General features: G+C 43.2%; 1 protein-coding gene across 1 annotated transcript in view; it reads right to left on the bottom strand.

The window, feature by feature from the left end:
• The window catches only part of LOC139407487 (DNA nucleotidylexotransferase-like), a 138,336-nt gene extending 114,579 nt beyond the window's left edge, over nucleotides 1-23,757 (bottom strand). The window contains exons 1-3 of the mRNA XM_071151314.1: nucleotides 23,672-23,757; nucleotides 21,570-21,744; nucleotides 11,897-12,007 (exon numbers count right to left, since the gene is read on the bottom strand). Coding sequence (XP_071007415.1) covers nucleotides 11,897-12,007; nucleotides 21,570-21,744; nucleotides 23,672-23,757 — 372 coding nt within the window. The remainder of the gene's footprint in view (nucleotides 1-11,896; nucleotides 12,008-21,569; nucleotides 21,745-23,671) is intronic.
• Between the last annotated feature and the right edge of the window lie 3,898 nt (nucleotides 23,758-27,655).

Genomic DNA, 27,655 nt, shown 5'->3' with positions numbered 1-27,655 from the left:
ATTAGTCAGATGCTCATAGCTAGCCCTGCACAGGCCAGACAGGCCCATAGCATGCTCCCGCAAGGGCATAAATATTGCCCTGATTCTGACAGTGTTATCATGGGTGGAGTTATATGCATGGGATGCGTGAACACAAAGTAAGTTGTAGTTGCTGTTTAACTTGGCTTTGTATGCATCTATAAGTAGTCATCGTAATTGTTATATTATGTTGTGTATGTTTGCTGTCTCCTTTACTTGTAGCTCGGCGTTAGGTAACTTACCGTCATGTAAATACAGTCCCTTCTCACACTGCCGTTGTTTATTCCTTGTTAGCAAACAATGCTAGTCATTAGCCTACTCTACTATGTAATGTATGCTTAGATACAGTCCTTAGGTACGGTCCTTGCTATCGAGTATTGCTCTGTAATAGCCTAGTGTTTATTGCTGCAATGTATTATCATATGTTGCCATTATAGTTCTATACCATTACATGACATGGGTATAGCTCATTCATGTCCATTCACTACTCTGCTCTGCCAACACCAAAGATATTTGACCAACATACAGCCTACGAGGAGGAGGTGAGGGCCCTGGCGGAGTGGTGCCAAGAAAATAACCTCTCCCTCAACATCAACAAAACAAAGGAGTTGACCGTGGACTTCAAGAGACAGCAGAGAGAGCACGCACCCATCCACATCGCCGTCGGCGAGGCCGCAGGGGAGAGGGTGAAAAGTTTCACGTTCTTTCACATCGATCTGAAATGCTCCACCCATACAGAGTGTGGTGAAGAAGGCACAACAGCGCCTCGTCGACCTCAGGAGGCTGAAGAAATGTGTCTTATCCCCGCACCTTAGAGGCTGCTACCCTATCTACATAGAGATGGAACACTGGTCACTTGGATAATGTTTGCATACTGCTTTACCTATTGCATATGTATACTGTACGCTGTACTCTAGTCAATATTCTGTACATATGCTATTCTACCCATGTATTCTTCAGGTATACTATGTACTGTATTCTATCCACATACTGTCCATAATGTACAGTGCCTTGCGAAAGTATTCGGCCCCCTTGAACTTTGCGACCTTTTGCCACATTTCAGGCTTCAAACATAAAGATATAAAACTGTATTTTTTTGTGAAGAATCAACAACAAGTGGGACATAATCATGAAGTGGAACGACATTTATTGGATATTTCAAACTTTTTTAACAAATCAAAAACAGAAAAATTGGGCGTGCAAAATTATTCAGCCCCCTTAAGTTAATACTTTGTAGCGCCACCTTTTGCTGTGATTACAGCTGTAAGTCGCTTGGGGTATGTCTCTATCAGTTTTGCACATCGAGAGACCGAAATTTTTTCCCATTCCTCCTTGCAAAACAGCTCGAGCTCAGTGAGGTTGGATGGAGAACATTTGTGAACAGCAGTTTTCAGTTCTTTCCACAGATTCTCGATTGGATTCAGGTCTGGACTTTGACTTGGCCATTCTAACACCTGGATATGTTTATTTTTGAACCATTCCATTGTAGATTTTGCTTTATGTTTTGGATCATTGTCTTGTTGGAAGACAAATCTCCGTCCCAGTCTCAGGTCTTTTGCAGACTCCATCAGGTTTTCTTCCAGAATGGTCCTGTATTTGGCTCCATCCATCTTCCCATCAATTTTAACCATCTTCCCTGTCCCTGCTGAAGAAAAGCAGGCCCAAACCATGATGCTGCCACCACCATGTTTGACAGTGGGGATGGTGTGTTCAGCTGTGTTGCTTTTACGCCAAACATAACGTTTTGCATTGTTGCCAAAAAGTTCAATTTTGGTTTCATCTGACCAGAGCACCTTCTTCCACATGTTTGGTGTGTCTCCCAGGTGTCTTGTGGCAAACTTTAAACGACACTTTTTATGGATATCTTTAAGAAATGGCTTTCTTCTTGCCACTCTTCCATAAAGGCCAGATTTGTGCAATATACGACTGATTGTTGTCCTATGGACAGAGTCTCCCACCTCAGCTGTAGATCTCTGCAGTTCATCCAGAGTGATCATGGGCCTCTTGGCTGCATCTCTGATCAGTCTTCTCCTTGTATGAGCTGAAAGTTTAGAGGGACGGCCAGGTCTTGGTAGATTTGCAGTGGTCTGATACTCCTTCCATTTCAATATTATCGCTTGCACAGTGCTCCTTGGGATGTTTAAAGCTTGGGAAATATTTTTGTATCCAAATCCGGCTTTAAACTTCTTCACAACAGTATCTCGGACCTGCCTGGTGTGTTCCTTGTTCTTCATGATGCTCTCTGCGCTATTAACGGACCTCTGAGACTATCACAGTGCAGGTGCATTTATACAGAGACTTGATTACACACAGGTGGATTGTATTTATCATCATTAGTCATTTAGGTCAACATTGGATCATTCAGAGATCCTCACTGAACTTCTGGAGAGAGTTTGCTGCACTGAAAGTAAAGGGGCTGAATAATTTTGCACGCCCAATTTTTCAGTTTTTGATTTGTTAAAAAAGTTTGAAATATCCAATAAATGTCGTTCCACTTCATGATTGTGTCCCACTTGTTGTTGATTCTTCACAAAAAAATACAGTTTTATATCTTTATGTTTGAAGCCTGAAATGTGGCAAAAGGTCGCAAAGTTCAAGGGGGCCGAATACTTTCGCAAGGCACTGTATGTACATCACACCACATATTTATACTCCGGACACCGACATTGCTCGTCTAAATATTTCTATTTTTTCTTTTACTTTTAGATTTGTATGTATTGTTGTGCATTGTTAGATATTGCTGCACTGTTGGAACTAAGAACACAAGCATTTTGCCTCACCCACAATAACATCTGCCACACACGTGTATGCGACCATAAAAGGGTATTTGATTTGTAGCCTGTATGTGAATATTCATTGTACCTTTGAGAAGTATCCCTATGTACATCCCCATTTCCATCCCAATGTTAATTTTCTCCTCTGTGTCAACAACGTTTCTGTGTGTTAACTCTTGGGCTGCTTTATTCCCCTCTAACAGGGGGTGGTGTCATTGAGTCATAAACCAGTCAAATCCGTAAAGCCAGGTCGTTACCTTTCACACAAGCGTACACATTAATAAAAGGCCATTTTCTTTCCGTTATGGATGCATTAAAGGAAAGTGATTCTGCCTTCTTGGTCTTAGTGCAAAAAAAGTGTTAATGTAGTTAGACCGGATAGCCATTTCATGAACTATTTAGCGGTCTTGTTTAGCAGTCTTATGTAGAAGCTGTTCAGGGTCCTGTTGTTTCCAGACTTTGTGCACTGGTACAGCTTGCCATGTGGTAACAGAGAGAGCAATCTATGGCTTGGGTGGCTGGAGTCTGACAATTGTTTGGGCCTTCCTATAACACCACCTGGTGTAGAGGTACTGGATGGCACGGCGCTTGGCCCCAGTCATGTATTGGGCCGTATTCATCATTATCTGTAGCGTCTTGTGGTCGGGTGCCTTGCAGTTGCCATACCAGACGGTGTTACAACCAGTCAGGATGCTCTCAATGGTGCAGCTGTAAAAGTTCCTGAGGATCTGAGGGGCCATGTCAAATAGTTTCAGCCTCCTGAGGGAAAAGGGGCATTGCCGTGCCTTCTTCACGACAGTTCTGGTGTGAGAGGACCATGTTAAGTCCTCAGTGATGTGGACAGAGGAACTTGAAGCTCTTGGCCCTCTCCACTGCTGCCCCATCGATGTGGATGGGGGAGTGCACCCCCCTCTGTTTCCTGTAGCTCATGAAAGGCCCGAAAAATTGCCTAAGACTTCAGCCACCCGAGACATGCACTGTTCTCCAAGCTCCCATCCTGCAGGTGGTACCGGTGCATGAAGGCTCAGACAAAGACTCCTAAACAGCTTCTATCCCCTGGCCTTAAGACTGTTAAATGGCGAACAACCACTGGTCTCCCTCTCCCACAGACTATCCACACTAAGTATACCCATCCACACAACCTACGCGGCTGCTAAAATGATTATTCATGAGATGTATTACTCCATTATGTTGCTGTCCATTATTATTGATTGCCATTACCACTATTTATTTATACCACTACTGGTCACTATTACTCCTGTTTACATGTATATTCTACTACCAGTCACATTTAATGCATAAACCCACCTCAACCACTCCAGTACCCCTGCACATTGAATAATGTACTGGCACTGACCTGGATATACTTCTCGTGTTTCTTTAACTCACATCATAGTTTGTGTCGTTTTTATTTGTATATTTTATTATATTTTCTATTATTATCTATACTATCATTATCACTGCATTGCAAAGAGCTCTTAAGATAAGAATTTTACTGTACAGTTTTACACCTTGTCACGTTGGTACGAAGGATCAGGAGACAGGTGCAGGAATGCGTAATCGTTTTTTTTATTCATCCCAATATACGGTGTGCCGTGTAAAGGCATTTGGGGGTGAAGACCAAACAAACACATAACAAAACACAGGGTAGATACCCAAAACAAAAGAGCGAGGAGCACCTCGAATAAATAACACACACGCACAATGATTAACGCATGGGATGAGACCCATAATCATCTGTGCAATCCACAAGGGGCGAAAGCCCAAAACACCCAGCACAGGTACTCACACGCACCAACGGACATTGTAACAATAATCAACAAGACCATGGTGAACAAGGGGCACAAAAATAAAAATACAATCAGTGGGAATAGGGGCCAGGTGTGCGCAATGATTCTAGTAGAATAACTTAAAGGAATGTAGACCTACAGAGGGGTTTTCCCACCGGCTCATGCTAAAATATTTTCTCTGTTTGTCCACTAGAAGCACTGTACAGTAACATAAGACTTCATAGCAGCATACTCACCAACTCATACTAACAGCTTACAGTAGGTCCTTTTGTCAGCTACATCTAATTGACATTTCACTGACGTCTCACCTTAGTCTCACCTAGAGCTCGAGGAGACAGATGGCTCTGTGCTGAGTTGCAACCAGCAGAGTCGTACAGAGACTGTGCTGCAGTCAGCGGGCTCCTAAAGCGCCCGACCTGCTCCTGAACCAACCTGAACAGATGAGCAGCACCAACACACCCTGGCCCTCTCATCTCCCTTGGAGGCCAGTCTGTCAGCTGTCAGGTTTCCTACCTCCAGCACAGAGCCAACGCTGGGGAGGACAGGCAAATTTGCTTTGGTCTAATTAATGAAAAGTAAAGGCTGGAGGGAGAGTTAGTTCATGCAGAGTTGATGTAGCATCCCAGTTTACCACCCAGCACTGTCTCCAATGTGTCTGAGAGGCCAAGAGTCTGTCGAAGCCAAGATAGAAAGAGCCCATAGTGAGGACTGGTTGTATTCAGTCAGACTGCTGTTTGGTACTTGCTATGTTTGTGTAAGTTGCACCTACACAGGGTGATGCAGTTGAAGATCAGTCAAGCACACTGACTGTCTTCATGCTGCTATCGACATGCTGGACAATCACCAGAGGCCGTATGATGAAAGGAAACAAAATCAAAAGACCTTTAGCCCTTTATCTCTTCCTCTCTCTACCTCGATTCCTCTCCTCTCATTAGTAACAGAGGCCAGTGTGTGTGTGTGTGTGTGTGTGTGTGTGTGTGTGTGTGTGTGTGTGTGTGTGTAGCGATGTCTGTGTTGCCATCAGTTTGAAAGTCGTTAATGTAGCATGTCAATCAACCGGGACACACATGTCAATATTTGGATCAGTGTGTGGCAGGCTGGGAGTAGAATTATGACTGAGGAAGATTGACTGAATGATGGAGATGAGGGGTAGGCTAGACCTGAATGAACAGGAGAGGAGATTCTGTGTGTGGGCGTGTGCACAAGCGTGTGTGTGAGAGAGAGTAAATTACAGTACAGCAACATAGGCAGTGAGAGAAATTTGACCCCAATAACTACCGTGGGGTATGCAGAAACCTTGGGAAAATCCTCAGCATTATCATTAAACAACACAACGTAACTCCAAGTCAATCACACTTCTGTGAAATCAAACTGTCCACTTAGGAAGCAGCACTGAATGACAATACATTTCACATGCTGTTGTGCAAATGGAATAGACAACAGGTGGAAATTATAGGCAATTAGCAAGACACTCCCAATAAAGGAGTGGTTCTGCAGGTGATAACCACAGACCACTTCTCAGTTCCTATGCTTCCTGGCTGATGTTTTGGTCACTTTTGAATGCTGGCGGTGCTTTCACTCTAGTGGTAGCATGAGACTGATTCTGCAACCCACACAAGTGGCTCAGGTAGTGCAGCTCATCCAGGATGGCACATCAATGCGAGCTGTGGCAAGAAGGTTTGCTGTGTCTGTCAGCGTAGTGTCCAGAGCATGGAGGCGCTACCAGGAGACAGGCCAGTACATCAGGAGACGTGGAGGAGGCCATAGGAGGGCAACAACCCAGAAGCATGACCGCTACCTCTGCCTTTGTGAAAGGAGGAGCAGGAGGAGCACTGCCAGAGCCCTGCAAAATGACCTCCAGCAGGCCACAAATGTGCATGTGTCTGCTCAAACGGTCAGAAACAGACTCCCTGAGGGTGGTATGCGGGTCCGACGTCCACAGGTGGGGGTTGTGCTTACAGCCCAACACCGTGCAGGACGTCTGGCATTTGCCAGAGAACACCAAGATTGGCAAATTCGCCACTGGCGCCCTGTGCTCTTCACAGATGAAAGCAGGTTCACACTGAGCACGTGACAGACGTGAAAATCTGGAGACGCTGTGGAGAACGTTCTGCTGCCTGCAACATCCTCCAGCATGACCGGTTTGGCGATGGGTCAGTCATGGTGTGGGGTGGCATTTCTCCATGTGCTCGCCAGAGGTTGCCTGACTGCCGTTAGGTACCGAGATGAGATCCTCAGACCCCTTGTGAGACCATATGCTGGTGCGGTTGGCCCTGGGTTCCTCCTAATGCAAGACAATGCTAGAGCTCATGTGGCTGGAGTGTGTCAGCAGTTCCTGCAAGAGGAAGGCATTCATGCTATGGACTGGCCCGCCCGTTCCCCAGACCTGAATCCAATTGAGCACATCTGGGACATCATGTCTCGCTCCATCCACCAACGCCAAATGGCACCACAGACTGTCCAGGAGTTGGCAGATGCTTTAGTCCAGGTCTGGGAGAAGATCCCTTAGGAGACCATCCGCCACCTTATCAGGAGCATGCCCAGGCGTTGTAGGGAGGTCATACAGGCACGTGGAGGCCACACACACTACTGAGCCTCATTTTGACTTGTTTTAAGGACATTACATCAAAGTTGGATCAGCCTGTAGTGTGGTTTTCCACTTTAATTATGAGTGTGACTCCAAATCCAGTCCTCCATGGGTTGATAAATTTGATTTCCATTTATCATTTTTGTGTGATTTTGTTGTCAGCACATTCAACTATGTAAAGAAAAAAGTATTTAATAAGAATGTTTCATTCATTCAGACCTAGGATGTGTTATTTTAGTGTTCCCTTTGTTTTTTTGAGCAGTGTATATATCAACAAATTGGCGAGGACACTAAGAACAGTCTGTAGCACCCGGCCTCACCTTACTAGAATCTGAAGTCAAATATTATGTACTGTTTGCTGATGATTTGGTGCTTCTGTTCTCAACCAAGGAGGGCCTACAGCAGCACCTAGATCTGTTCCCAACCAAGGAGGGCCTACAGCAGCACCTAGATCTGTTCCCAACCAAGGAAGGCCTACAGCAGCACCTAGATCTTCTGCACAGATTCTGTCAGACCAGGGCCCGGACAGTAAATCTCAGTTAGACAAAAATAATGGCGTTCAAAAGAAGGTCCAGTTGCCAGGACCACAAATACAAATTCCATCTAGACACTGTTGTCCTAGAGCACACAAAAAAACATACAAACATCGGTCTAAACATCAGCGCCACAGGTAACTTTCACAAAGCTGTGAACGGTCTGAGAGACAAGGCAAGAAGGCCCTTCTATGCCATCAAAGCAACATAACATTTGACATACCAATTAGGGTTTGGCAAAAAATACTTGAATCAGTTATAGAACCCATGGCTTATGGCTATGAGGTCTGGGGTCCGCTCACCATCCAAGAATTCACAAAACGGGACAAACACCAAATTGAGACTGCATGAATAATTATCCTAAGCAAGCTGGTCCTGGGGCTCTGTTCACAAACAGAAACAGACCCCACAGAGCCCCAGGACCGCAACACAATTAGACCCAACCAAATAATGAGAAAACAAAAAAGATAATTACTTCACACATTGGGAAGAATTAACAAAACACTGAGCAAACTAGAATGCTATTTTTGGCCCTAAACAGAGAGTACACAGTGGCAGAATACCTGACCAATATGACTGACCCAAAATGAAAGAAAGCTTTGACTATGTACAGACTCAGTGAGCATAGCCTTGTCATTGAGAAAGGTCGCTGTAGGCAGACCTGGCTCTTAAGAGAAGACAGGCTATGTGCACACTTCCAACAAAATGAGGTGGGAACTGAGCTGCACTTCCTGACCTCTTGCCAAATGTATGACCATATTAGAGACACATGTTTCCCTCAGATTACACAGACCGACAAAGACTTCGAAAAGCCCAATTTTGATATTGTGTGAAATACCAGAGCGTGCAATCACGGCAGCAAGATTTATGACCTGTTGCCACAAGAAAAGGGCAACTAGTGAAGAACAAACACCATTGTAAATACATCCCATATTTATGTTTATTTATTTATCGCACATAATATGACATTTTAAATGTCTTTTGGAACTTTTGTGAGTGTAATATTTCTGTTCACTCTTTATTGTTTATTTCACTTTTGTGAAATATGTTTTGCATGCCAATAAAGCCCCTTGAATTGAATTGAACCTACGCAAGACACAAGGGGGAGAGAGAGAAGTAATGACTGAAAAAGTGAGATTAGAGAGAGAGAGAGAGAGAGAATTAATGTGTGGCCCTGGGGAGGGGCTTCTGTCAGCTGATTGACAGCTGCCTGGGGTGCTGTTGGGAAGATCATACTCATCCTCTTTTCCTGATCCTGACACCTCTTGGTTCCTAGTGCTTCCTCCTCCTACACCTTGTGGCTCCTCCCATGGCAGCATGGGCTGCTTCCTCTCACACTTCCTCTCAACCTGACGGATCTCCTACAGCAGTAGTTCTCAACTGGTTTTGCCTTGAGACCCAAATTGAACCAGGTTGAGGTTGTCTCAGTCGCAATCCAATATTTGCATTGCGTTTTTTTGTTGTTGCCAAAATACTATCTGGAAAATTATTTGTAATGCTATATTGGTCAGTATGTACCAAGGAAACACCAGTCCCATCTTTTTCAATGTCCATTTTTACCATATTCTTGATGAAGAATGTCAAGCACACTGGTTTGAGACCACAAAATCAACCATATCTGCTAAATAGCACTGCTAATAACTCTATATTGAAAAAAAAACAGATTGAAGAAAAAATAGGTTTATTATAAAAGTGTAAAATAAATAGGTTTATAATCATTTCTACACACTTTTTCTACCTGCTTTTAGTCATTTAAGTTCAGACTGGAATATTTGTTATAAAATTATTATTATTATATTTTTTTTTTACTCAGACATTCATGGCCATTCAAAACCTCCCAAGACCTAAATTTGGGTCGTGACCCACCGGTTGAGAATAGCTGCCCTACAGTACGTCTGACGCATTTACACAGGCCTGATGACAGGTACACATACACACACACTCACCCACCAGTTTTCTCTTATATGTTGAACGTTTGCAGGGATAGTGTGCTTTTCATACTGTATACATTGAATTTACAGCAAATTAAACAGAATATTATCTCCACATTTTTAGCTGTGTTGCTCCCTGTATAGAAACCCCTCAGGTGATGACGTTTTGTCGTTCATTCATGATCTTTGATATTTCACCAGACCTCCCTGGTCTTAAACCCTACTGATGATCAAAGCCATAACAGCAGAATTGACATCTAAAAGCTCAACATCTCTCGGGATATTAGGATTTAGTTTAATTACCTGTATCTCACCTCCACAGCCACAGGTTGAACTGACATTTATTAGCACCAATAACACTGGTGAGTGATGTATGTTGAAGGAGAATAATGAGGGAATCATCAGCCAGGTGATTAGAGAGCTAATGCGGTGGAAAGGAACAGGAGAAGGGGAACCGAGCACCACACCCAGTTGACGCGCGCGTGTGTGTATGTGTGTGTGTGTGTCACATGAAAATGCCTGCGTTCTTACATGCATGTCTGCAAGTGTGAGAGTGTGCATGTGTAGTCAGTGAGGGAGAAGTGAAACTCATTATGAAACAGATGTCTCCATAGGCTCCGAGTAAGCTCTGCTTTATAAGGCTTGGAGGAACTCATCATCACCAAGCCACCAACCTCCCACACACACAGCCCCAACTGGAAGTTTGGAATCGCATCAGCGGAAGAATCAGATACAATATGCTTCCATGCAATATCTCTCAAATGTATTCCCTAACTCTGACTATTCTTTAAAGGTGCTTTTGATCACCTTGGACTGTCAGCAAAACAGCCCTCACAGTGCACATAAAGACTATATTACACACTGGCAGCGAGTATTAAATACTGTCCGTGAGATTTATCGGGAAACTTCTTTTTTAATATTGTTTGTGAGAAGCGGCATTGTTGTTGTGCAGCTAAACATTACCGCACACAGTGCAATGGCAAGCTGCAGTATTACCCTCTATCACAGCCAGTCTGAAAACGTGTGCTATCAACACCCCCCCATCCCCCGCCCCATCCCCCTTCCCCTGGTGTTGGCGTTGGCCACTAGCTGCCCAATGGCATGGAGAAAGATCCATCATTGTTGGTGAGAAGCGACACATCCACTGCCCATATCAGTGTGGCATGCCCAGCATAAGGGTCAGTCCTTTCCAGCCCTTGCGGGCACCTCAGCTGTTGTGCCTTCATCATGACATACCTGCAGATGCTTCTCATTTGTAGGTTAATGTATCTGATGGGGGCCAGAGTCAGTGCATTGGTATGTGAAGCAAGGCAGACCCACATAAAAAAAGACTAAATACTATAGTATTCACTGTAGTGTTTTTGTGGACTACCACTGTTAATGCGGAAACACTACAATGAATACTGATGCTGTAGTATAATCTATTATACTGTAGTATTTATAGTTAACTGGTATAAATAATATAGTAAAATAAAACTATAGTATATACTGTAGTAATTAATGTTGTGTTTTTGCAGACAATATGTAGCATTTAGTATAGCGTTCCTGTTTTATTATCTTTGAAATAGAAGTGGAAGCTTTCACCTTCAAGAAACCTACTGGAAAAATACTAACAGAGCAAATTTTCCATAACTAACCAGACCAGACCAGACCAGACCAGACCAGACCAGACCAGACCAGACCAGACCAGACCAGACAAGACAAGACAAGACAAGACAAGACAAGACAAGACAAGACAAGACAAGACAAGACAAGACAAGACAAGACAAGACAAGACAAGACAAGACAAGACAAGACAAGACAAGACAAGACAAGACAAGACCAGACAAGACCAGACCAGACCAGACCAGACCAGACCAGAGACAGACAGACAGACAGACAGACAGACAGACAGACAGACAGACAGGCAGGCAGGCAGGCAGACAGGCAGGCAGGCAGGCAGGCAGGCAGACAGACACAGGCAGGCAGGCAGGCAGGACTGGGGTCCGAATAAATTGTTCAGGCTTTCTCCTTTCATAAACTGAACTAAATGTTCAGAGCTTCTGCTCTTTTCTATAACCTGTAGGGAACACAACACTATATGGTATATACTTGGCATGTAGGTTTCTCCCTTAATGGTGGCATAAATTGCGATATGGGGAGGGGAACGGGCAGGGTATATGCAAATAAGATACTGTAGTATTTACTAGGATATATTCTTTGTAGCAGCAATAAAGGTGGAATAGCTTAACAAAGGCTGATTGTATATGTTGTTTTTCCTTACCGTGAATATCTTGTTGTGATTTTCCGTGGTTGTCCGTCTCAGACATGCGTATTGAGAAACGTTGGCAGCAGCAGTGGGTGGAGAACATTCTGTCACTGTGGATGAAGTATCCTGTATACAAAAACAAAAATACAGTAGATTTGAATTCATTGCAAAAAGTATCCGTGGGAGTCATATTCACCAGCAATCAAATGAAAAATCACAGTTGAAGAGATTCTGGATCATAGAAAATGTGCCAAAAGTGGGTTTCAAAAGTTATGTGAGTTCGTTCTGGGTTCTGAAAGCAGAACAGCAATAAAAGAGGTTGAGAATACACCAGTCCCCACATCACCAGGGCAACAGTCTAATGACACTCATCACACAGTCTGGTGGTATCCAAATCCATTACTCCAGCTAACCTGTAACACATCAAGAATTCTGCAAACCCATAATCCAATTTGCCATTTGTAAATTGCATTTTCAGTCCGACAGAAGAAATTGCTCAATTGTAATATTTCAAAAGGATTACAGATGAAATGTTAATGTTCTCGTAGACAATTAGACATCTACAATGGAACATTGTGTCTGTGAAAATTACCCATGGTATTTTCAGGCAGTTTGGGTATACTGTGACACAGATGAGAATTGTAGGGAGGTCATGTCACCATGCCATGTTGACAGAGACTTTTAAAGAAGGAACAGGGGTGTTAAGACGAAGACAATGAAAAAGTGCTTGGCATCTCTCCAGGACTCCCACATTGGGAGGGTTAAATCAATCAAAATTGTAAAAAAAAAATCTAAATCTGCAAAAAGATCATTCTCAGATAATTGGCTTTAAAGTTCCAAACCCTTATAGGTTTGAATGGTGTCAGCAATTTTTATATTGTACTCTTGAACTCAACAAAATTAAATTGGGGTATTTAGAGTACTATATACATTAGGTAGAGAACATTGAACAGAACAAGGCTATGTCAATAACTCAGGAACCTTTAAGTCCCAAGCTCTCGAAATGTTCATCAGTTCTTCCCTTACCAGAAGTCTCTAATGTTCTTAAAAAGTGTTGAATAGCTCTGAATATATTTCATGGCACCAGATTTTCTGCCAATCGAACGTGAAACGTACCTTTTCCTCTCTTACACAGATCAGAATAGAACATACTTAAAAAAAAAAAAAAAAGTATGCACAGGGAGTTGGAGGTAGGCATGATACAATTGGGTTTAGTTATTATACAGGCCTATAATGTATCCAGCTCTAACAGACTTCCATGTTGTACACTCCCTTCTGCCCTTCTCTCCCCAAGGCTCACTTCCTGCTAAACTCAGAGAGGATCTATTGATTAAATGTCCACATTTAAAAGTCTGCTGAATTTATAAAGTTGGACACCTATGCTCCACGGTCTCGACCCTTTCACATCTGCTGCTAGTGGGAGAGGTGAGTGATGCTGGACCCCAGATGCCCGCTCCTCAGACTAACTGTGTGTGTGTGTGGAATGAACACACCTCTCCGTCTGTGTGAATACAATTAACCTGAACAGACAGCCCCTGTCTGTATCTGTAGACACACACACAAGCATGCACAGGCCAGCCTGCTCGCCCGCACCCATAAAAGCAAGCGGGCAGGAACACAAGCACATACACATGCAGTGCGTGCGTGCGTTCCTGACTGCTTGCTTGCATGGGTGCGGGCGAGCAGACGGGTCTGTGTGTGTGTCTATACTGTCTGTTCAGGTTAATTGTATACACACAGACGGAGAGGTGTGTTCAGGCAGGTTAATGAATTCCTCACGGACTACCGATCAGGGTTAGGGGTCACAGAGGCCACCACTCCTACGGGGGGCACTAGCCCTTCTTAAGAGAAGATTGATGACAGCCACCGCACAGGGACAACACATGTCTGTGTTCCCAGGCCTGACACATCTCTCTCCGATCCAGCAATCATTCCCACAATCTATTGCACACTGCCTCCTCACTCCTTGTTCTCACCAGCCTACCACCTATTCCACATCCCATTCAACTTACGCAAAACAGCCTCTGTAGCCCATTGTATGCATGCTGGTAAGTAACCAATGGAAATAGTACATTTCAATGGGTTTTTAAAACGTGTATTTCTCCATAGTAGCAGCATTTAGGGTACAAGGTGGAATATTTCTGGTTGTAAAACACATAACGTTTTTAGAGTGGAAGGAAGAGCCTGAGGCAAATGTGTTAGCGAAGCCAGCTCTGCGAATATTGTGTCTCTTCACAAGGCTCTTAAATTAGATTTATAACTCATAAAAAACAATCTATTGGAAGTACGGCACACATAAATGCCACAGTCCATTGCCTTGTTGTATATAGAAAAGGGATACATCACAGGAGAAGCAGTAAAAGAGCCCTGTGGTTACCTTAGGAGAAAGGCTGATAAATGTCAACATTGCATCATTAGCTCAGCTGCTTAAATGACATAGGCAAAATACATCTATTGATGGGCCACATTTTAGCATGTCATATGGACTAGCACGAATGGGTGCTCAGGAATGGGAAATACGCATGTTCATATCTGTTGTTGTATAACTCAGGCACACGCTTGTTGTCATAACTCTGCACAACGCTGTCAGAGAGCCATTCTTTTGAACACTGTTGTGCTGAGGTTGGTAGGAAGTGGACCTGGGTTTAAAAACCATCTGAAATATTTCAAATATTTTCAGCGTTTGGTTTAGCCTTTGCCAGATGGGCGGGGTTTGCACTTTTGGGACTTTTATATTGGTTGCACTGCGCCAGGCAATCTGAGTCAAGCCCAGCCCAGCTAAAGTATTTGAAGTGATTTCAAATGTTATTTGAACCCAGGGATGGTGGGAAGAAGGGAAGAACGTCTGTCTCTGTTTTCCCCACTGAGGGTAGAGAGATAGACTGTCCATCTAAACCAGGCAGCATATTTCTTTATTTTAGGCCCATATGTTGCGGAGGCTCCCACAGTGCCATCCAGGAGAAACAAATCTGTCTGTGTGTTGGTTAGCGGCGAGCGCCGAGCTGATGGGTCTATTTGGCACACAAAAGCATTATGGGGGATCCTTCTGCTGCTGTCAAGCAAACTGAAATGTGATAATGTGAGCGTAGGCTATAGAAAGGTAAATGTGTTCTCGTCTACAATTCCTCTCTGGTAGGTATATTTGACAGACACACACGCACACACACACACACACACACGTACGCGCACATGCACACACACAATAAAGCTCCCATTTGACAGATGTTAGCATTTAATATTGATATAGCATTGAACTTTGGATAAAGGATTTATCTTGTATTACTCATTTGCTGAGCATCAACAATAGATTTGACATACTGACTTGTCAAGTCTTGCCATATGGTAATTAGTATTGCAAATGTCGTTGAGAAAATGGACTCAGTATGTTCAAGGTCACATTGTATTGTTCGCCTGTCCTTGTCATATCTATGATTCTAGTGCCCATCATTCATTCATGGACTTTACAGGCCATTCATCTCTATATCTGCAGTCTACCATAAATTAACATTTTTGTTCTGTTGCATATTTAAAATCATAACTGATTAGTTCCCCTTATTATGTTCATTAATAAAAACCTCCCTTTACAGTTTACAGCACCATATACTGCTCAGTCCATGGCCATTGCACTCTCCACACACACACACACACAAAAACTAAATGTACATCACAGTAGGTACAGTTAAACTCTAATTAATTTACTGATAATATAATAATACTATTCATATTTAACTCTGTGTGTGCGTGTGTGCATGCATGTGTGTGTGTGTCCAACTTACACTTATCGAACGTATTTGGCCTACCAATTTGCTAGCCTCAATCATTGTGAGCTAGGTGACTAGTCTGAAAAAGACAGGAGGCCCATGTCCTTAACCAGTTCCAACACCTCCTGGTCATCCGAGCTCACCCGCTGCCTGCCCTGTAGATATTCCACTACCTCATCCGCACACTGAACCCAAGCTGTTCTCTTCCACTGCTGGATGACTCATACGAGACTCTTGTAAAACTTGGCGATGCGCCTCATCTCCTTTGAGGAGGTGGGAAGCTGGTTGTAGAAGCAGGTGAGGAGCTGGTTGTAATAGTACCAGATCTGAGTTACTGTATCGGTCTGCACCGGCCTTCCCAGTGCTTTTATAACTGGATATCTCAGAGAGAGACTGGGCCTCGCCTGCGCTGGTACATCACGCCAGGTAGAGGTAGCAGGCTGGAAAACATGAAGCCATGGCAAGATTTGAGGTTTTCTACTCAGATAATGAATAGGTTAACAGTGTAGATAGTGGGGTACAGTAGGTAGAGAGGCACATACTGTGCACACCTGCCTCCCATCCCTGTAGCAGAGGATACCTGAGAGAGTGGGCTTGGGGGGGTTGAGGTGGGATTCTGTGGGGGGGAGACTTTCAGGCCAGGAAAATACTGTTGTCCCTGTCCCCTCCACAGTATATACTGGTCAATTCGCTCAACGTAGATGGCTATTTTTGACAAATGGATAATCTCAGATAGCAGAAACAAGTTGCATGCCTGGTCTTGAGGTTGTTACCACAAAACTGAGTTCCAACCAATCAAACATTCCAAATTCTACATAATTTACTGTGTGTGCTTGTGTGATTTCATTCTGAATTGCCATGGCAATGTAGAGGCCTGACAATGGCCAGGGTGGCAGGTAGCCGAGGGGTTAAGTCTTGAAGCGTGGAATCAGATTGGTCGGACCAGCGTTGAACAGACCTGAGCGACTGAGCTTCTTGTTTTAGTTTCTGTCTGTAGGCAGGGAGCAACAAAATGGAGTCATGGTCAGCTTTTCCGAAAGGAGGGCGGGGGAGGGCCGCCCATGGCAGCCATGGGGATTTGTAAGGGATAGTCATTATTTTCCATAGAACACATAGCCCCCTCATTGATTATCCTTTTTTATTTTCTTTTTTTATACCTTGGCTATAATTTAACACATTTGCCACTAGAAATGTGTTCAACATCCACTGAAGTAGCTAGCAAGTGGTAACCAAACAAACTACTTGTTTCTGATTGGCTTGAAGGGCCTTCCTGAGCATGCATTATTTTCCTATAACTTACTGTATAATTCAATGACTATAGTTCATTCTTAGTTTGAGCTGCTTTTGAATGCAAAAGTCGAATTGAAAACATTATTGGCATTGTTAAATTCGATTTTCATAATGGCAAACTAGGACAGATTGTTGTGTTGTTAGCTACAGTACATTTGTAATGCCCTGGCCATAGAGAGGCTTTTATTCTCTATTTTGGTTAGGCCAGGGTGTCACTAGGGTAGGCATTCTAGTTTCTTTATTTCGATGTTTTCTGTTTCTATGGTTTGGCCGGGTATGGTTCTCAATCAGGGACAGCTGTCTATCGTTGTCTCTGATTGGGAAACATACTTAGATAGCCTGTTTTGTTACCTTAGTTGTGGGTCTGTGTTAGTGGCCTGCATAGCCCTAGTTCGTTTTTGTTGTGTCTTGTTTTTGTTGGCGACATTATCTGGTAAAAAGAAATATACACTTACCACGCTGCACCTTGGTCCAGTCATTTCCCTGAAGACGATTGTGACAGAACTACCCATCACAAACGGACCAAGCAGCGTGGTAAAGAGGACTGGACATGGGAGGACATCCTGAATGGGAAAGGATCCTGGACGTGGGAGGAGATCCTGGTGGGAAAGGATCGCCTGCTGTGGGAGCAGGTGGAAGCAGTGAGGAAGGCGGAGGCAGCGAGTAAAAGGGCCCAGGATTACGCAGGGTCACGGCTGGCATGAAAGACCGGGAGTCCACTCCAAAAACATTTTGAGGGGTGGCACACGAGGAAATTGGCTGAGTCAGATTGAAGACCTGAGCCAACTCCTCGTGCTTACCGTAGGGAGCGTGGTATTGGTCAGGCACCGTGTTATGCGGTGGAGCCCACAGTGTCTCCAGTGCGCACTCATAGCCCTGTGCACTATATTCCAGCTCCCCGCATCTGCCGGGCTAGAGTGGGCATCCAGCCAGGACGAAGGGTGCCGGCTCAGCGCATCTGGCATCCAGTGCGTCTCTACGGCCCAGGATATCCTGCGCCGGCTCTGCGCACTGTGTCTCCAGTGCCCCTGCACAACCTAGTGCTTCCTGTGCTAGCGCCCCACATTTGCCGGGCGAAACGAACCCTCCAGCCAGGACGGGTTGGGCCGGCTCTACGCTTGAGACCTCCAGTGCGCCTCCACGGCCCGGTGAGTTCTGTGCCTGCTCCCAGAACCAGGCCTCATGTATGTCTCCCCAGCCTGGTGAGTCCTGTGCCTGCTCCCAGAACCAGGCCTCCTGTATGTCTCCCCAACCTGGTGAGTCCTGTGCCATCTCCCAGAACCAGGCCTCCAGTAGGTCTCCTCAGCCTGGTGAGCCCTGTGGCAGCTCCACTCACCAGGCCTCCTGTACGTCTCCTCAATCCAGTGATGATCCATGGCACAAAGCCTCCAGTGATGATCCATGGCACGAAGCCTCCAGTGATGATCCATGGCACGAAGCCTCCAGTGATGATCCATGGCACGAAGCCTCCAGTGATGATCCATGGCACGAAGCCTCCAGTGATGATCCATGGCACGAAGCCTCCAGTGATGATCCATGGCACGAAGCCTCCAGTGATGATCCATAGCACGAAGCCTCGTTTTTCCAAAAAAGGGAAGTTTGCACTAAATTCACCAATTTAGTGTTGTTTTTCTTCTCAGCTGCATCCAATTCAGTATCAACTATCACAAGGTTGTAACCTCTTGTGTATAGATGCACTGGGTGTCCCAAGATTACATAGGCTATAATTACCTACCCGGGAATGCACACTCTTCAAATTCCCACAGAATTTTGTTGCTAGCATTTGCCCCCAAAAAGCGTACCATCTGAGTTACAAAACCTATAACATATAGGTCCACCTGGCTTCCCGAGTAGTGCAACAGTCTAAGGCACTGCATCGCAGTGCTAGAGGCGTCACTACAGACCTGGGTTCGATCCCAGAATGTATGACCACCGGCCGTGATCGGGAGTCCCATAGGGTGGCTCGCACAATTGGCCCAGCGTCGGAGGGTTTGGCCGGGGGGACTTTACTTGGCTCACCGAGCTCTAATGACTCCTTGTGGCGGTCCGGGCGCCTGCAGGCTGACCTCAGTAGTCAGGTGAACTGTGTTTCCTCTGACACATTGGTGCGGCTGGCTTCCGAGATAAGCGGGCGGGTATTAAGAAGCAAGGTTTGGCGGGTCATGTTTCGTGGGATGCATGACTTGACCTTCATCTCCCGAGCCCATTGGGGAGTTGCAGCGATGAGACAAGATAGAAATTTGGGAGAAGGGGGTAAAATGCAAAAATCTTTAAAAAACTAAAAATGATATAGGTCAACCTCACTGACTGGGGTCTACCATACTGGTGTCATCCTTAAGTGTGTGTCATCCTCAACTGGGATGATAAACACACAAGTGCACCACAGAGTACATGCAAAATCTGCATAATTACTAGTGTTAAAGAATTTAGCTAGTTAAAATTAACTGTATCTTGAGGGGTACTTACAGTACTTAATATGTACTTACTGTAAATAGTACATTACCCATCGTGACAACCCTGGCCATTATTTTAATGCTTCCGGAAGCAGCATCCAAGTGGGAGGATAAATACACCAGTACACCACAGAGCACATGTAATATCTGCATAAGTACAATGTAATTACTAGGTGTTACAAGGCATTTTTCTAGTTAAAATGAAGTGTATCTTGAAGGGTATTTACTTGTAACTATTGTGTACCTACAAAGTATGTTACCCATCCTGACAAACTAATCGCCGGCTTCTAAAAGCGCCATCCAAGTGAGAAAATAAACACACTAATACAACACAGAGTACGTATCTGCAATATCTGCATAAGTACAAGGTAGTCACTTGTAACAGGATTGGGCTATTGAAATTGAAGTCTAATTTACCATTTTCCTGTGACCTATTTCTATATAATTACTTACTACTCATGACCAAGTAAAAATACCTTCAAACAAAAGATGACCTTTTCCTTTAATCAACTTTATTACAATGTAAAAAGACCTTACATTTCTTACAAAATTGGAAGTATTTTTTTAGTTAGATTAATAAATTGGTTAATAATTAGATTAAACAAAGATATGCCTACTCAGTAACATAAAAAATAACTATTCTAGTGGTGGTGAGTAGTAGTCTAGATGGTTAAAAAACGAGTTAGCTAGCTAGCATGCTAACTTATCCCAAAAAAATCTCAACAGATTGCACGGAAGGTCTATTCTGTAGATGGTAACTAGTTAGCTAGCTAGCCTAGTTGGTAGGCCTAACAAAAACACCAGAGAAGCTAACATTAACTAGATAGAGTTAACTAACTAGCCAACACTAGACTAGCTCGCTGCTAGTTAGCTACATCATGAACTACCTCAAATAACATTTTATTGGTCACGTATACATATTTAGCAGATGTTATTGCGGTGTAGCGAAATGCTTGTGTTCCTAGCTCCAACAGTGCAGTAGTATCTAACAATTCACAACATTACAAACAAATATACAATACCGTTCAAAAGTTTGGGGTCACTTAGAAATGTCCTTGTTTTTTTCAAATTAAAGCACACTTTTTGGCCATTAAAATAACATCAAATTGATCAGAAATACAGTGTAGACATTGTTAATGTTGTAAATGACTATTGTAGCTGGAAACGGCAGATTTTTTAAATGGAATATCTACATAGGCGTACAGAGGCCATTATGAGCAACCATCACTCCTGTGTTCCAATGGCACGTTGTGTTAGCTAATCCAGGTTTATCATTTTAAAAGGCTAATTGATCATTAGAAAACCCTTTTGCAATTATGTTAGCACAGCTAAAAAAAACTGTTGTTCTGATTAAAGAAACAATAAACCTGGCCTTCTTTAGACTAGGAGAGGAGTTTTGAGGCACCTGTGCACAACTGAGCAAGCAAGAGGACAATTACATTTGAGTGTCTAGTTTGAGAAACAGACAAGTCCTCAACTGGCAGCTTCATTAAATAGTACCCGCAAAACACCAGTCTCAACGTCAACAGTGAAGAGGCGACTCCGGGAGGATGGCCTTCTAGGCAGAGTTGCAAATAAAAAGCCATATCTCAGACTGGCCAATCAAAAGAAAAGATTAAGATGGGCAAAAGAACACAGACACTGGACAGAGGAACTCTGCCTAGAAGGCCAGCATCCCGGGGTCGCCTCTTCACTGTTGACGTTGAGATTGGTGTTTTGCGGGTACTATTTAATGAAACTAGACACTCTAATGTACTTGTCCTCTTGCTCAGTTGTGCACCAGGGCTTCCCACTCCTCTTTCGATTCTGTTTAGAGTGAGTTTGAGCTGTTCTGTGAAGGGAGTAGTACACAGTGTTGTACCAGATCTTCAGTTTCTTGACAATTTCTCACATGGGATAGCCTTCATTTCTCAGAACAAGAATAGACTGACGAGTTTCAGAAGAAAGATCTTTGTTTCTGGCCATTATGAGCCTGTAATCGAACCCACAAATGCTGATGCTCCAGTCTGTATGTTTTCAGAACTACAAAATACTATATCAGTATAACAGTATCTATACAGTATTTAAATTGTTTTCCAAAATAATCTCTCTATTGAACACACACATGTACACACGTGCAAACACACACACACATATAGCGGGGAAATGCCCACCGACACTCAAACTGACCACAGGTTCCCTCACCGGAATACAGTGCCTGGTCTCCACAGTGACAGGTCTCCCCTCTCTCATGCTGTCCGTGAACCAGGAGATGTCCAGCACCTGCAGTCTGGAGACATCCCTCAGACCACTCCCCCGTAGCCACGCCCACAATGCCCCAGCCTGGTTATCCTCTGCCACCACGTGGGTGACCTCATCACTGCACAGGGAACAAGAAGAAGGGGGTCACAGGTCAGTAAGTCTGCAGGTATAATGCATGATTATGTGGTTACAAGTGGCAGTACACATCGCTACTGCAGAAGAGGTCCAGTGGTTACATAGAGCTGAGGACCCGAGGACAACGTCAGGAATGGCGAGCCAACTCTAGCACCGACATCACCATCATCAAACCACCAACTCGGCTGTCAGCAGAATAGAGACCTTCACCAAGAGCAGACAACATCCGTCCGAAGCTGTCAAGACTAGAATTACTTTTTTTTAAAACAAACTTATCTTCTTTTTTCTTCTGTATACTGCAATTCAGCTTTAAGATGTACATTTGTACCAGACAGCCTAACTAATAATAAATAAATAAATAATGTATATGTATTGTAAGGCTTGTCATAAGCGGTGGTGTAAAGTACTTCAGTAAAAATACTTTAAAGTACAATGTAAGTAGTATTTTAGGGTATCTGTACTCCTAAAGAAAATATATACTTTTACTCCTATACATTTTCCCTGACACCCAAAAGCACTCGTTACAATTCGAATGCTCTGGCAGGACAGCAATATGGTCCAATTCACACACCTAGCAATATAACGTGTTGTCTTCCCTAACTGCCTCTGATCTGGTGGACTCACTTAACACAAATATTGCATTTGTAAATTATGTCTCAGTGTTGGTGTGCCACTGGCTGTCCATAAAAATGTTACTTTAAAAAACTGTACTGTCTGGTTTGCTTAACATAAGTGTAACGGTTTTCTAGGTGTGAAGGAGAGTCGGACCAAAATGCAGCGTGTAGATTGCGATCCATGTTTAATGAACGAACGTAAAACACGAAGCAATAACAAATACTACAAAACAAAGAACTTAACGAAAACCGAAACAGCCTATACTTGTGTAAACTAACACTGAGACAGGAACAAACGACACATAGGACAATCACCCACGACAAACTCAAAGAATATGGCTGCCTAAATATGGTTCCCAATCAGAGACAACGATAAACACCTGCCTCTGATTGAGAACCACTCCAGACAGCCATAGACTTTGCTAGATAACCCCACTAGCTACAATCCCAATACATACACACCAACACCCCAAGACAAAACACACCACAATACAAAAACCCCATGCCACACCCTGGCCTGACCCAATACATGAAGAAAAACACAAAATACTTAGACCAGGGCGTGACAATAAGTAATTTTATGTACAGCATTTACTTTGAACTTTTAATCAAGTATGACATTTGAGTACCCTGTCCACCACTGTACTTCAGTACATTTAAAACCAGATACTTTTAGACTTTTACTCAAGTAGTATTTTACTGGGTGACTTTCGCTCATTTTTGATTAGGTACTGTATCTTTACTTTTACTCAAGTGTGTCAAATTAGTACTTTTTCCATCACTGGTCATAAGCAGTATGACACCCTCATGATGTCTTATTATCACTTCTCTGGATCAAAGGTCCCACTGAAGTGTTTAAAATGTCTCAGAGCCATCTATATGGCTCTAAAATGTCCCCTTTGCTTGGAACTTGCCTTGATCTGTAGATTGTGAATCTGTCTGATTGTAACATCAGTGGTTCCTTTTATGTCATAGAATTTAGTTGGAGTAGAAAGAGAACAACTTCACTGTCTTTATTTCTATTGTTTTAGAGAGATATATAAAGGTTTCAGATCCAGTGTGAGTCTTAGAAGGGACTACTATAAACGTGCCATATATGGACTAGCACTGACTGAACAACATGCACCACAGCCTCCTCAGCAGGACCTCTGAGCATCATTCAGATGTTTATGACTGAAAATACGCCCCTAAGAGTGGACATATGCATTCACATAGTGTATCACACAGCTCCATAGGAATCCTCACAACAGACATGTCTGGTTTTCCCCCAAAAGGAAACCCTCTCTGTTTAAGTACCATACCAATGAGCCAATCAGAGCGCCCGTGCGTGCATAATTATCCTCCCCATGCTCCTCCTTCTCCTCGCAGAGGTAAAACAGCATAACGGCTCCTTACGGCCCTCCCAGGACATCCCAACAGTCTAGCAGAATGTCGTTTCTGGAGCCTAATCGGCCAAATCAGCGGTGAGACTAATCCTCTGTCTGACTGCACTGTGTACTGGTTGGCTGGTTGGCCTGCCACTGAGACCAGGTTTAGAGAGGCTCCACAACAATAACAGCCCCAGAGTGAGGCTCATCAGATAACACAAACAGTACGAGTGGGTGGAGCATATGAGCATATTCAATGGCTTTGCTCAGGTTTGAATATGACTATACGATAACAAAAAAGGAAAGTAATAATTCTGCACACTGCCAACAGCAACTTTAGAAGTATATTGGGGTGAATTGAATCTTGATTTTTGCAGAAAAATAAATGGTATCACCCATCATCTTGGAAAAAGGAAAAAGAAAGTGTCCTTCAGACTGACAGCCTTGTTGATTCTAACAAGACAGGAAGTCCTTCAGACGGCCGCAATCGAATGTTGATTGATGTAGACATCCAACCCTGTGGTTAAATTGATAGGTACTGAATTTAGCCATGGTGGGTTTGTTCTTATAAACACGGGGTAAAGAAAATGGTGCTCTCTCTCTCTCACACATGATCTTTTACACTCTGCCCTCCTTACAGAAACATAGCTCCTATAATCCAACCCTAACTTAGATATTTTTCCAACTTGTGCACCCGAAGAGAGTTCCAGGAACAGCGGGACCCTGAGCCCCAGTGCAGTGAGCAAGGATATGCTATATTCAACGGGGTTCAGACAGGGAGAGATGACGCTTGTGCTAAATGAAGTCTCTCTACACTGCCTCCCACTAGGAGAGCCAAGATCAAGATTACGGAAAGTGTGTATCGCCATTAATTTTACACCAGCTAAAGACAAAATCACAGACTAGCTCGGCACAAAAAAAATCTGACAATAAGCTCACGATTCAGAAAACTTGATCATGTTGTTGTGTATTTGCATTTTAGAGTTGAAATTAGAAAGGTGAAACTAAACAGATGATAAATGAGGGTTTGTGCCTCTCGTCCACCTCACAAACAGCATTCACACCTAAACAATGTGTGTGCGCCTGCGTGCTTGTGTGTGTGTGTGTGTAACATTCAACAGAACGCATATCTTGTTTGTGAAAGGCTGAATTATTACATTTTATTTTTTTATAGATCCTTTAGGATACAGTGCCTTGCGAAAGTATTCACCCCTCTTGGCATTTTTCCTATTTTGTTGCCTTACAACCTGGAATTAAAATAGATTTTTTTGGGGGGGGGTTGTATCATTCGATTTACACAACATGCCTACCACTTTGAAGATGCAAAATATTTTTCATTGTGAAACAAACAAGAGATAAGACAAAAAAAACAGAAACCTTGAGCTTGTATAACTACCCCCCCCCCCCCCCCCTCAAAGGCAATACTTTTACCTTAAACCATCCGAGTGTTACTTAGGATCATTGTCCTGCTAGAAGGTGAACCTCCGTTGCAGTCTCAAATCTCTGGAAGACTGAAACAGGTTTCTCCTTAAGAATTTCCCTTTATTTAAAGCCATCCATCATTCCTTCAATTCTGACCAGTTTCTCAGTTGGTAGGGATTAATGAAAAACATGATGCTGCCACCACCATGCTTCACTGTGGGGATTGTGATCTCGGGGTGATGAGAGGTGTTGGGTTTGCGCCAAACATAGCATTTTCATTGATGGCCAAAAAAGCTCAATTTTAGTCTCATCTGACCAGTGAACCTCCTTCCATGTGTTTGGGGAGTCTCCCACATGCCTTTTGGCGAACACCAAAAGTGTGCTTATTTTTTTCTTTAAGCAATGGCGTTTTTCTGGCCACTCTTCTGTAAAGCCCAGACCTGTGGAGTGTACGGCTTCAAGTGGTCCTATGGACAGATAACCCTGAAGCTCCACAGAGGAGTATCTTTGGTCTCTTTGTTGCCTCTCTGATTAATGCCCTCATTGCCTGGTCCATGAGTTTTGGTGGGCGGCCCTCTCTTGGCAGGTTTGTTGTGGTGCCATATTCTTTGCATTTTTTAATAATGGATTTAATGGTGCTTCGTGGGATGTTCAAAGTTTCTGATTTTTTTTTATAACACAACCCTGATCTGTACTTCAAACCCCTGCTGTCTCTGGCTCCACACCCACCCCGCCCGGCCATCTAGATGTGTGAAAGTTATTGTATAACATTTCTGTGTAAACTTAAATTTTGTATTACCATAGAATTTTCTATAGTTGAAAATGACCAATTTGACCAATTTGAGCAGACTTGATAGAAACTATTGTGCAGTATTGCAGTGCTTCACTGGATCAATCTGAAACTTTGCACACACACTGCTGCTGTCTAGTGGTCAAAATCTAAATTGCGCCTAGACTCCTATATTATATTATGGCCTTTATCTTGCATTTCAAAGATGATGGAACATCTTTTACCAGATCTATTCTCCCACATTAACCAAATGTTATATTCTCCTACATTAACTTCACATTTCCACTAACTTCAAAGTGTTTACTTTCAAATGGTATCAAGAATATGCATATACTTGCTTCAGGTCCTGAGCTACAGGCAGTTAGATTTGGGTATGTCACATTTTATTGTGTTATAAAAGTGGGATTGGAAATGTATTTGATTGTCATTTTTCTGTGAACAATATACACATAATACTCTGTAATGTCAAAGTGGAAGAAAAATTAAGATATAATTGTTGCAGAAATATTCAGCCCCTTTTGTTTAGGCAAGCCTAAATTAGTTCAGGAGTCAAATTTGGCTTAAGAAATAACATAAAAAGTTACATAGACTCACTTTGTGTGAAATAATAGGGCATGACATGATTATTAAACGAATAACCCTTCCTCTGTCCACCATACATATCACATCTGGAAGGTTCCTCAGTCAAATATTGAATTCCAAGCCCAGATTCAACTGGAGAGCTTCCAGAGATTCCAGAGAGCTTTTTGAAAGCCAACAAAAAAGGGCAGTGATTGGTTAATGGGTAACAATAACCACAATAAGGTCAGACAATGAATATCTTTTTAAGCATGGTCTAGTTCAGGGATCATCAACTAGATTCAGCCGTGGGTCAATTTTTTCTTGATGGGATGGTCTGGGGCTGGGACATATTGAAACAGCATTTTTACACAGCAAATTGACCGCAAGAAGCCTAAACAGTTATAATATTTGACTAAAACATAATCATCTCGAACCTTGATTACATTTGGGAACATTGTCCTGTGTAGGGTGCCGTCTTTTTGGATGGGACGTTAAAATGAGTGTCCTGACTCTCTGTGGTCATTCAAAATCCCATGGCACTTATTGTAAGAGTAGGGGGTATTCACCCTGGTGTCATGGCTAAATTCACAACCTGGCCACATTCCATCAAGGCCACCAAATCATCCCCCTCATTCCTAATTGGCATATATCACTTCTCACCTCTCCACCTGATAGCTGATATGTGTGGAGAGGTCTGGCGCAAAAATGGTCGCCGAGTATTATTGAGAATGATGTCCAACAATGAAAATTCAACAATTCTTTGTTTGTTTTTATAATTTTTCCCAGGAAACTTGGGAGGCCAAATAAAACCACTCCGAGCAGCAGGACAGGAATGAAACTGCCGTGATGTTATAATGAGGTCATTGGTGATTTTAAACATCTACAGAGTTAAATGGGAGAGATTTGAGGATGGATCAACAACATTGTAGTGACTTCACAATAATGACCTAAATGACAGAGTGAAAAGAAGAGCACAAATATACAAAATATTCCAAAACATGCAACAAGGAATTAAAGTAATACTGCAAAACAACATGGCAAAGGAATACACTTTTTGGCCTAAATGCAGTCCTATGTTCAGGGCTAGGAACATATCTGTATGTTCCTAGGTTTGGGGCAAATCTGAGTAACTGCCTCCTT

The sequence above is a fragment of the Oncorhynchus clarkii genome, chromosome 1 (assembly GCF_045791955.1).
Source record: "Oncorhynchus clarkii lewisi isolate Uvic-CL-2024 chromosome 1, UVic_Ocla_1.0, whole genome shotgun sequence".
Taxonomy (NCBI): domain Eukaryota; kingdom Metazoa; phylum Chordata; class Actinopteri; order Salmoniformes; family Salmonidae; genus Oncorhynchus; species Oncorhynchus clarkii.
The sequence above is the reverse complement of the archived record's forward strand: the minus strand, read 5'-3'. Positions and strand labels throughout refer to the sequence as shown.